This window comes from Rattus norvegicus, chromosome 3 (genome assembly GCF_021556685.1).
Source record: "Rattus norvegicus strain SHRSP/BbbUtx chromosome 3, alternate assembly SHRSP_T2T, whole genome shotgun sequence".
Classification (NCBI taxonomy): Eukaryota; Metazoa; Chordata; class Mammalia; order Rodentia; family Muridae; genus Rattus; species Rattus norvegicus.
In genome coordinates, this window is record NC_141536.1 from 112553719 (window position 1) to 112566118 (window position 12400).

The 12400-nt window shown below is 45.1% G+C and overlaps 1 protein-coding gene across 23 annotated transcripts in view; it reads right to left on the reverse strand.

Annotated features, from left to right (window-relative positions):
• Cep152 (centrosomal protein 152) overlaps window positions 1-12400 on the reverse strand; it is a 67165-nt gene that overhangs the window by 40067 nt on the left and 14698 nt on the right. For 19 of the 23 annotated variants that reach the window (XR_015682948.1, XR_015682950.1, XR_015682949.1 and 16 more), the window contains 4 exon segments: window positions 12163-12363; window positions 8490-8637; window positions 6593-6684; window positions 5796-5959 (listed from right to left, as the gene is read on the reverse strand). Coding sequence is in view for 17 of the 23 variants with exons in the window: in XM_087652108.1 (XP_087508234.1) it covers window positions 5796-5959; window positions 6593-6684; window positions 8490-8637; window positions 12163-12363 (605 nt within the window). In the remaining 6 variants the exon portion in view is untranslated. 23 annotated transcript variants of the gene reach the window in all.

Sequence of the window (12400 nt, forward strand, 5' to 3'; positions counted from 1 at the left end):
GGTGTCCTTGTGGGATTCCTAACGGTGGGAACGACAGCTGTCTCTGACTCTTGCCTGCTTATGAGCCCTCCTCTAACTGGGCTGCCTGGTGCTGTCTTGATATGGTAAGTGCCTAGACTTATTGTAGCGTGTCATGCTGTGCTTGGCTGGCATCCCTGGGAGGCCTGGTCTTTTCTGAGAGAAGGTAGAGGGGGAGGGGATTTAGGAGAGAGGGGAAGTGGGAGTAAGAGCCTGGGGGAGAGGAGGGAGGGTAAGTTGCAGTCATGACAGAGTATGTAGAAGACTAAAAGAAGAAAAGAGCTGGAAAGCCAGGTGGAGATGGAGGGGGGTGGATGTGGAAGAAGGTGGGGAAGGAGTGAAGATGCATACAACCAAAATTGTATGCATATGTGAGATTCTCAAAAAAAATAACAAATATAGGAAATAAAGGAAATAAAGGAAAGACCTGCTCAAGATCAAATGAGTCACTATTGCAGCAGGGAGAATACAGGGTGCTTCTGAGGTCCCCACTCCCAGCTGAGAAGCTGATGGCTTCTGGGGAGAAAGTCAGTTTTCTTTGAGGACATGGATCCTGGTAGGCCCAGGCTTCAGTGGACAGCCCTTGAATAGATTGCCAATACTAATGGGACTCAGTGGGTTATTTCACACACACACACACACACACACACACACACACACACACACACACACAAAACACACACACAAACACACACACACAAACACACAGACACAGACACACACACACACAAAAACACACACACAAACACACACACACACAGAGACACACACACAAAAACACACACACAAAAAACACACACACACAAACACACACACACACAAAAACAGACACACACAAACACACACACACACACACAATCAAGTTGGAGTAGGCCTAGGAAGCACTAAAGGGAGGATTATGGGAGACAAATAGGATCAAAATACATTCCATGCAAGTGTGAAATTCTCAATTAATAAAAGTGTCTTTTTTCCTTAATTGAAAACAGTCACGTAAGATTCTAAACCACACTTTCCCAGTGACTAACACGTGCTTTAAAGACACAGACTTGGGTGAAAACTAAAGTCAGTCAGGCAAGCCTCCGACATGAGCAACAATGAAAATACACTGGTCTATTAACTTTAAGAATTAATACAATGTGGTCCCCAGCTCCGAAAAAAGAAAAGAAAAGAAAGAATTAATACAATGGGTGATGGGGGAATGGGATGGAGGTTTATGGACAGGAATCCAGAAGAGGAGATAACATTTGAAATGTAAATAAATAAATCCAATAAAAATTTTTAAAAAATACAAAATGTTAATAGGGAGTACAGGAGCTTAGTATACAGAACTGTGTAAAATACAAATCTAAAAGAATCCATCTAAATAAGGAATTATGGAATCTGGATTAAAGTTTTACTTCTGAAATTGAAAGATTTTAAACGAGTCAAAATGAAATGTTAGAATATTGTACGTGTATGAAGAAAGAGTGAACAAACCGTTAGGTAAACTTATGTTTAACGATATAAAGAGAACCCCTTAGGATGGATATAGTTAAAAGTAAATAATTAACAACATACAAACATATATTCTGCATGTATGTTTGCATATATAAAACCTCACCTATTTAAACCACTCTGTTTTTACAGAAATAGAAACCGTAACTATAACAGATCTAGCTATGTAAGAAACAAAATACATAACAAAGCATTCAGCTATGGGGTGGGTGGAGTGTGAGCGCTCAGTTTATTCAGCAAGCAAATGAGCCCTGCCTAACTCCGCTTCTGACTGAACACAGGCCACTGGAAGAACACACTCCACTCCTAGAGAAGTAAGTCAGAGAGCAGAGAACATGCTTGTGCAATAATTTCTCTCCTTCCTTGACAGGAAAAAAAGGAAGAGTGGTGACCACTCTGCCCTAGGATCACAGCACCCTACAGAGACCGTTTCTCTGAAACCCAGATAAACTAGAGTCCTTTATGAAGCCTGCTGAGAAGACCAAAGGAGAAAGGCATTCCACTCATTAAATGTTTATTATTTGAGCTTAGCAGCCAACTATAATAATGGAGAGAGGAAGCTGTCTGTAAGCTGTGTACAAATTTAGCTACTTAAATTCCATTAATGTAAAATAGAACACTGAGGTTAAACCCTTTTACTAGGCAGTAGCCCGAGGGCGTGGCGGTTGGTAGTAAAAGCTGGGGGGCCGCTGATACCTGGGCCTGTGATTTGAAAGCAATTCAAGTCAAGAAAATGGTAACTCACACTGGGAAAGTTTGCTTCCTTTTCCTCAACAAATCAGTTCACTCAAAAAAAAAAAAAAAAAAGCACAATTTTTTTCTTCCCTATGTCCTGTAAACTTGATATGAGAATGTTTCTCAAAAATTGAGGATCATCTATTAACACTGGTGGGTGAGAGGAGTCTAGGCCACACGTGGCCTCTGGATGCTGCGTTTATTAAATGGTTTGTCCAGAGCTCTCAGCAGCTACCCCCTGACTGATTCAGTAATTCCCCACTTCCCAGCTGGGCGGCTCCGTCATCCTGGGGAATAAGGAGATACCTCAAGTCTAGTAGCTACAGGAACGGACTTTAGAATTCTACATTGTAGCTATGAACATGCTATATAAAGAGAAATAAAAAGAGTAGCCAGGCATAGAGCCACATCCAATAATCCTAGCGCTTGGGAGTCCAGGACATGGCCCTGCATTTGAAGCCAACCTGGGATACACAGCAATTACCTCAAGGAACAAACCAACCCCCATGAAGATACAGAGGTGGGATGTGCTTTAATGGATACAATGAAGTGTGTTCGCATGACAAAGAGATCAACATGGACACATTCCTCACTCTGTTCCAAAGCCATCCACAGTACCAACTAAAAGAAAAGTAGTAACGAATTGGAGGAAAACACTTTAATGAACTATATCTTTAGTCTGTAACATAAGAAAGACAAAAAAAAAAAAAAATGAAGCTTAAAGTAAAAAGGCTTGACTGTCATGTAAATGTGAAAAAAATGGTAAAACAGGCTGGGCCTAGAAAGTTTTGAGTTCACGTTCCAATGGCACCAGTGACTACCTGGGCCAAGTGGCTCACCTCTCTACCCTCCAGTAAAGCCAGCACTTGTCACAAGACTGAGAACCAAGCTGCTCTATAAAGTATGTGTTAAATTCGAAGTAGATTAATGTAAAATCTGATCAAAGGCATATTTTAAACAATCATCTGTAAAATAAAGAGAAAGAGTTATCACTTTTTTAGTACTTAGTAAGTGTTAGGGAGACTCATCCATTATCTATTTTAAATACCACCTAAGTTCCAAGAAGAGCAAGTCTGATGAAAGCACAAAGAAACAAGGAGATGGACAAGCTCCGAGAAGGTTAAGACGCTGATGTGAGGCCGGGTACCTAGCCACAAAGGCAAAGCTATGTCCAACGGTTTGTATTTGAAGCCTGTGCTCTTTCACTAGGCTCTGAGAAGTCATTTGGCAGTGACAAAAAAAAAAAAGAGGTGTTCCCACCCAAGTATGTTTTCAAAGTGGTCACATAGAACCTTAGGTTGAAGGAACCCAGGCATAAAAACAACGAGGGTTTTTGTATTCACCATTCATCGTGGAGGCCTTTGCTCAACGTCATGTAGTTGGGTTAAAATACACTGAGAGCCACTTTGCCATTGCGAGGCCTTCCACATGTCTCTCAGCTAAGGCTGAGCTGACAGGAGTCCCCTCCACTTCATTTCAGCCACAGTGGTCTCCATTTGTCAACCAGGTAATTATGGGATGGAAAGAAACCTGGGTCCCCACAGAGATAAGAGCCTGAGCATCGCTCCCACCATAGCACCTCAGTCTGGCCCCGCTCCCTTCTTCCAGGCATAGCTGCTATTATGTGAAGCGACAGGGGCCAGGAGACAGACACTCAGGTAAGAGCAGGCTTCCTCTGCAGTATCCATCCCATGACTAGCTTCCAGCCTCACTGCTCTAATCTGCAATGGCAGTGTTAAAACACAGTCCTCCCCAAGGCCACTAGGGAGTGAACCCCTCAGAAGACATAGGTTTGCACTTGGCTGTTTAATACTTGAGACACAACATGTATTAAACAATACAGTGAACAGAGTCAGTGGTGGTGACAGCCAAATGCTGAGCCCTTTCTTAGAGTAAGTGAGGTCCTAGTCTCCATCCCTCAGCAACAGAAGCTCTCATCTAAACCCCGTCTCCTGACAGTGCTCCATCTCTCATCTACTCAGACCAGCAGGGAGAAATGACAAATCCTCCCAGGCCATGTGTCAAGCCCAGCCAGCACTGACCAAATGACAATTAGTTATTTATGAGGTACACCTCCTTCCCACTCCCTGGGGAAAGGCCCTTTCTACGGGATCTTTTGTAGCCTAGTTTAGGACCTCACAAAGCACCTTCCCTGTAGCACGAATGCAAAGTTCACTGTGTCCAGAACACTGTGTCTGAGTGTTTATAGTTCACTCTTCATCCTTTTCACTCTCTCCCCATCACTCACCCCTGTGACTAAAAACCTCTCTACAATAGCAATAGCATTGAAAAACCTGCTTTAAACGTGACATCTCAGGGCCGGAGAGACAGCTCAGTGATTTAGAGCACTGGCCGCTCCTGCAGAGGACCTGGGTGCAGGTCCCAGTTCCCATATGGCAGCTCACAGCCATCCCTAACTCTAGGGATCTGACGCTGCCTTCTAACTTCTATTGGCACCACCATACATGTGCACATATGCTCATGTAGGCAAAACATGTACAACAGAAATAAATAAAAAAAAATCATTCAGGATCTCAGCAAGGTTCCCAGGAAAGCATAATTCTATTGCTATGCTTGTTCCCTCCCATAACGCAGGACACCTATTTTATCATTAAAGATCGGCACTCTCCTTGATGGCTCAAATACATAGTCTGTACATCCGTGTATGTGTGCGAATGGAATGTGTGTGTGGTGTGTACACGTGTATGTATAGAGGTGTGAGCCCACTCTTGTGCATGGGTGGAATATGTGTGTGATGTGTACACATGTATGTATAGAGGTGTGAGCCCACTCTTGTGCATGGGTGGAATATGTGTGTGATGTGTACACATGTATATATAGAGGTGTGTGACCACACTTGTGCATGGTGGAATATGTGTGTGGTGTGTACACATGTATGTATACAGGTGTGAGCCCACACTTATGCATCAGGTACCCTCTTCTGTCACTTTCCACTTCAGTCCCTGAAGCAAGGTCTCTTCCTGAACCTGGAGCTAGTCTGGTGGCCAGCAATCTTCAGCCATCCTCCTGTCTCAACTTCCCACAACGCTGGGAGTATAGGTGTACTCAACCATGCCAACCTTTTAAATATAGGTGCTGGGGATTTGAACTCAGGTCCTTATGCCTACATAGCAACCCCTCTTCCCCACTGAACCACCTCCTTAGCCCTATAATCTGTATATTTTAATTACATAAACTCCTTCTTAGCTTTCTTTAACTGGCACCTATCAGCATGATGAAGATTACAGCATAGTAGTAATAGTTCAGATTTCTGTTCATTTGGATTCCAGGCATTTATATTTCATTAAGAATTTCTAAAACACGGGGTTGGGGATTTAGCTCAGTGGTAGAGCGCTTGCCTAGCAAGTGCAAGGCCCTGGGTTCGGTCCCCAGCTCTGAAAAAAAAAAAAAATTTAAAAAAAGAATTTCTAAAACACGCTGTCCCCTAATCGGGGTCTTTATGTTATGCATGGTGCCACCAGTGTCCCATACCTCCATCACCCACTTTACTGACATAAACTCTTCACAGTAATCTATTCACACAGTACCTGTTAGCTTTGGACTGTTTCCAACTGACGTTTTTAATGCCCAAGCCCACACATGACTCAGTGAGCTCTACACTCAGGTCTCCTTCTACGTCACCTGGAAGGACTCCGAGCTCCGCGGCTGATTCATAGAGAGAAATCTCCTCCTTAAGCCCTGTTAATTCCTCCTGGAACAAAATATCCAAAATACCTTTCACTGTTATACTGAGTAACAAAATCAGTCACTCTGTGTTTCAAACCCAATTCAGATGATCAGGAAGAACACAGAAGAGCCTCTTGAAATACATTCTTAATATTCATTCTAAACAACTCCATAAGGATCAGTTCCTGCTGAATTTTTAAATGAAGGAGGAAACAAAGGCAGGTGGTTCTTTCCATGACCCTCTAACTCCTTAGCTGAGATGGCCTCACTACAGAAGACAAACCAGCTCAGACAGGAGCATGCTACACTCTGCCTGCAGGACCTTGCTACACTCTGTCTAAAGGGAAACTAACGTGGCGAGGACCTGTGAGAGACAGAGTCCAATTAAATATGCCCCATGCCTGAGGCTGCCCGGTCTCCAGGATACACCTCAGAGCCAGGAGAGAGAGTGGACAAACTGGCAGGGGCAGGCAGAGGCCTGGCTCTGCAGTTTATCAGAACTGGGCTGGAACGCCTTGGTCTAACTAACACTGGTGTCGGGGAGATCCTGAGAAACTTCCGTGGCTGGTTTGAAGATGGTCTAAACCACTCTTACCACAGAGAAACCTAAGGTTCAAAGAGGTGCGATAGCAGATGCTGTGTAAGAGACAGTACTCACTTGCAAAGCCTTATTCATGCTCTCACTCAGGATGTGTGCCTTCTGGGCTTGCTGCAACTGGAGCTGGAGCTGAGTCACCTCATGCACAGAGCCTGCAAGACAGTCATAGGACGCAACTGAAAGGACGCGTGTTTGCAGGGCTGGGAGCCACCAAGGTTTGAGATGGAGTCTACTTTTACTGTTAGGATTTTTCGGGCTGAGGTAGCCATGAGAGACTAAGACCTATGTGTCTGAGATTCAGCCCTCCAGGAGCTCAAGGCCTTGGACCCTGTAAACCCTATCATGACTACTGCATCTACAAACTGCAGCAGCCCATCATCTGGTGGGGACATGAGGTTCCAGCTTACAGAAGCCAAGAAAGTCCCAACTACTATTTCTGCCCTGCAATTAAACTGTATCTTGCTGTCTTGTAAATTGCTTTTATTTCTAACATGCCCATCTCACATATAAAACTACTACTCTGAAAGATTTGTATTCATGTGCGTGCGTGTGCGTGTGTGCGTGCGTGCGTGCGTGCGTGTGTGTTCCTGTGCAAGTGTGTGTTCCTGTGCTCCTGTGTGTGTGCTCCTGTGTGTGTGCTCCTGTGTGTGTGCATGTGAAGGGGTGTCAGGTCGCCTGGAGCAGGACTTACAGGCAGTTTGAGCTCCATGGGTGCTGTGAACTGGACTTTAGTCTTCCACAGCAGGAAGTGCTCTCCACTGATCAATTACCTCTCCATCCCCAACAGTCTCCTACTGGTAGAGACTCTAGTTCAAGGGGTGGTTTGAGGGTTTCTTTACATGAGAAACAGTGGGGGAAGTAATCACAGTTCAAAGCCTTTAATTGCCAAGGAAGAGACTCACTAAGTCATGGCAAGGGGGAAGAGGCTAGAGGGAAGCAGGGTCAGGAGAGCCTAAAGAGAGGAGGGTCCAAGTCTGGTCCCTCAGCAGAATGCACACGGCCACAGGCCGCCTTTAACGTTAACACTTCCACTGTGAGAGAGTCACACCCCACACCCTGTTCCAACTCTCTGACAAGCTCAGACACCAAAATGGGTAAATGTATAGTAGTCAATAAAAAAACCACTCACTGACTTTATCAACCAGAAATGAAGTTGACTTTTATCTATTCCATGGTCTGTGTATCAACTTGACCCTTTACTGCCTTTTATATCATTTTATAAAAATAATTAAAGGTACCAGGACCATGAAAAACATGTCTCAAATTCCTCAGAGACCACATTGAAATCTTAATAGCAACAAAAATGTAACTCAGTGTCCACTGATCATTGTAAATGGATAAAAAAGTCTAAAGTTAAACAAAAAGGCAGAACTATTTAATCAAATATTGGGTCTAAAACAGGCAAATACAATGAGGTCTCATAGTCAAAGGTGGCTGAGGACAGAATTTCTGCATCTTTGGAAGCAGAGCGCCCCCTGGCGTGTGGGTTCCTTCCCTTTCCCCTGTGGGAAGTGGCTTCAGGCACCGTGGCACCAGGCCCTCAGAGGAGTGCTGGGGACGTTTATTTGGAACTCACCCGTACGCCAGGTTACAGAACAGAAACAACCACCTTTACTATGAACTGCACATACAATCCTCTGCAGAATAAACTGATCACTAGTGGACCGTTCTGTCCCTTCTGGCCTCTGTACTTCTGGGATCTGGACTGGGGAGATGGCTCCGACGGAAAAAGCACACGTCAGTCGGGACGGGTGACAAGACAACCTGAGTCTGAGCTCCAGATCTCAGGTCAAAAGAGAACCAACTGTGCAAGCTGTTCTCTAGTGTCTAATGTGACCATGACATGCACATGCAAGCCCACGCCCCTCACACATGATAACAACAAGTAAAAGTGTAGTTCGGGGATCCGGCTCCATCCGTTTCACAGGAGCCCTGGGGACACCCACGAGACCCGCACCTGACTGCAGCAGGTGGGCACACTGCTTCTGACTGTCCTCTAGACTCCTCGTCAGCCTGTTAATGAGCTCCGTCTTCTCCAGTCTGACTGCTTCCTGGTTCCGCTCCAGCTGCTGCACGTGATCCTTCAAGCGTGTGCAAACATCTTCCTAAACAGACGAAAAGGTGGCAAGTCATTTTCACCATCAGTTTTAGACCAAATTAAAACCGTCAGGGGCAAAATCATCACCTGGTAGTATGATCTCTTTCACAGGTTAACCTGTGCACTGGATGGAAGAGAACACGTGTGACCTGAGAGGGAGGCCCAGCTAACAAAGGGAGGCCCCTAAGATACTGTTATTCTAAGGCCAGGGTTTACTCATGCCCTGCTTGCATTTTATGCTGTGTTAACGTATGTATACAAATGTGGGCAAACCACTTTGAGGGACGGAATCTGTCTCCTCAGACAAGGAAACAGATGAACACATGGAAACTCTAGTCTGAGCAGCCAAGGGCTCATTCCGTCCAGGGCAGGCAAACCAATCTTACCCTCCTCTGGGTTTCTTTTTGATCTAATCTGTTCCTCCTTCTACCTGTTACACATCGTATTTCTGTCTCCTGAAGGCTTCTCTGTAATCTGCTGTGCATAACAAGCACCATCGTGAGACTTGAAAAACCGCTGACAAAGACACGTCGACTATCGAGTGTGACTACAGGGGATATAAGCAATACACACTCTGGGCAAGGATCAGTGTCCCCTACAAACAGACAAGGAGACAGACTCTGTATACAGCAAACTTCTCTCCAATAAGCAGATATATTTGGAAATGAAGAGTCATGGGAGTTTGAAGCCCAGGTAGAAGGAACCGTCATTGTAACAATCACTGCTTCTCACCTGAAAGCTGCCCAGGCTGGATGTCAGTCAAGGCATGGAAGAGGCAGGACAGTGCAGCCTCGAGCTACCTGAGAAGCCCTGAGCAAACCACCAGCAAGAGCGCTGAAGTGAGAGCGCACGGCCTCCAGTTCAGCAGCAGATTCCCTGACATGGCCTGCCTCAGTCATCTCTCAAGGGGAATACAGTGATGCCCCCAATGCAAATAACACGGGAGTGTCTCTGTGCAAGGACGGGGGCTCTGAAGGCCTTGGCTTTGCTTTAAAACTCCTGGGAACTTTGTATTCTATGTCATAATGCAGCTGTGTTTGCTTTAAATTTTTCTACTGGGTTTTTAGCAAAACGAAGCTTCTGGACAGCAGTGCCTGTTTACTTAGCACTGCAAAGTTCCTGGCTGCCGCTGCTGCTGCTGCTGTCTCCCAAGCCAGCTTGGGAATCACAGTTCTAACAAGCTGGCATCATGTCACGTGGCTGCCACGTGATGAGCTAATGGGCAAAGCTCAAATGCCAGCCTGCCGTGAGGGGACGGCAAGACACTCAAACTCATGTTTTGAGCTGTTACCATGTTGTCTGTACAGTCTTTTCTATATAGAAAGACCTGATGTTTAAGAAAGCACTGGTTTATTACAGGCTATACCCATGTATTTATCAAATTGTACCAGGCACACACAGACCTTCAAAAGCCTTAGCCGTGTTAGACTGTCGCTCGCACCTCCCCTTAGATGCAATTAGGCAGTCTCTGTGTCGAACTCTGTCTTTCAAAACACAACTAGCAACCATTCGTGACTTAAAAGAGTCTAGCATACTTAACAGGAAAACCTGAAACTTCCCCACAAGGGTGAGGACCAGGGAACCGATGCCCTTCCTTGCCTTTGACATCACGTTGGAAGTTCTCACCAATGCACTATGGTAAGAAAGGGAAATAGAAGGAATACAGACAACAAGGAGACAGTGAAGCTGCCCATGGTTGCTATGATCTGCTACACAGAACACCAGCAGGGAAACCACTGAACTAGTGAGAGCAACTGCAGGCGCTGCAAGGAAGCTGTTACAGAGTGCCGCTGCCTCCCAAGGGAGGAGATCACCCTCCTCTGCACTAAGGAGCAAGCAGAATATGAAATTTCAAAACTGTCATGTCACTACCACTCCAAAAATAAGGGCCTTTAGCAGAAATGTAAAGCATGGATAAGATCTGTTTGGAGAAACTACAACTCTGACAAAGTCAATAAAGAACTAACAGACACCCTATACTCGCGGTAGGAACACCCAGTATCGTAACTGGACAGATACTCTATTCACAGTAGGGACACCCAGTATCGTCGAGATGCCACTTGCTCCCACTGAGACCTACAGAGTCCATGTACTCTTGACATCCCTTTGTCTCTAGAGCTAAATTAGTTCTAAAGTTATCAGGAAAAACTCATCCTGAAACTGAATTCCTTGAACCTAGGGCTCTGGACACAAGGCAGTAAGTAGCCTGCTGCTTGAGGAAGAGCCTTCAACACTGACTCCTCCTTACACACAAGTACACACGTCGCTGTGCAATACGCTCAAGCGAGTTATCTGGATCACACTTTCTTTATACACTATACAGACTGAATGTCCAGCCTGGGAAACATTTCACTTTTGGGAAATTTGAAAACACATACAGTTATGTTAGTGATGACACTCAAGATTAAATATGAAATTTACTGGGGGCTGGGGATTTAGCTCAGTGGTAGAGCACTTGCCTAGCAAGCACAAGGCCCTGGGTTCGGTCCCCAGCTCCGAAAAGAAAAAAAAAAAGAAAGTTTTGGGGTTGGGGATTTAGCTCAGCAGTAGAGCGCTTGCCTAGCGAGCGCAAAGCCCTGGGTTCGGTCCCCAGCTCCGAAAAAAAGAAAAAAGAAAAAAAAAAGAAATTTAATTAATTTATTATTATCTTAGTTAGGGTTGCTATCGCTGTGATGAAACACCACAAACAGAAGCGAGTTGAGGAGGAAAGGGTTTATTTGGTTTACACTTCCACATCACTGTGTGTCATCAAAGGAGGTCAGGACAGGAACTCAAGCAGGGAGGCACTTGAAGGCAGGAGCTGAATCAGAGGCCACAGAGGGGTGCTGCTTACTGGCTTGCTCCTCATGGCCTGTTTATAGAATCCAGGACCACCAGCCCAGGGTTGGCCCCACCCACAATGGGCTGGGCCCTCCCACATCAACCACTAATTTTAAAATGCCCTACACGCTTACCTACAGCCTGTCTTAAGGAAGCATTTTCTCAACTGAGGCTTTCTTCTTCTCGAGTGACTCTAGCTTATTGTGTCAAGTTGGCACATATATACATAATACACTTAGTCCAAAGATTTTCCTTATATAATACAAGCTGTCCACGAGAGTTCTGGTATGCAAATTTCTATGGTCAGCCATTAGAATACTGGATTCCAGATACCAACATCTATTCTCAAAAGAACTGAGAGCTGGAAGCTCAGACACCTACCAAAGGTCAAGTTCCTGGGTCAAGCTCAGGTTCTGGCCAGTGCCAGTATACCTATTCCTCTCAGTTGGCATTTACTCTACAACAATAAGGAATGAATATATATATATATATACACTGTGAGGTCTGGGAATGTACCAGTGGATCCTACAAGAAAGGTATCAAAATTAGGGCTGGTGACACACTCATAATTAAAATAAAAATCAGGTTTTGGGGGAAAGAGTAAAGGCTGCTACAATTTTATACCTATCATTACCAACAAAATTTCTACCTCAGAGAGCACAAAATATCCAACTTTACTCCACTGACAGTTGCTCATTGGGAACCACGTGACCTGTTCCTGGAGGGCTGTTATGGTAGTGTCCAGATTCTTCTGTAGGCATGACACCTGCTCTTCGTACTTCTGTGTGAGGCCCGCAACGACGCTCTCATGCTGCTCTCTGGCTCGCTGAAGCGACTCGGAATGATGGAGCTCCACCAGTTGCTGTTTCAGGCTTTCCAGGGTGATCTCAGTTGTTCTGAGCTTCTTGGTGAGCTAAGCGAACACACACAGGGTACCACACTGATAGCAT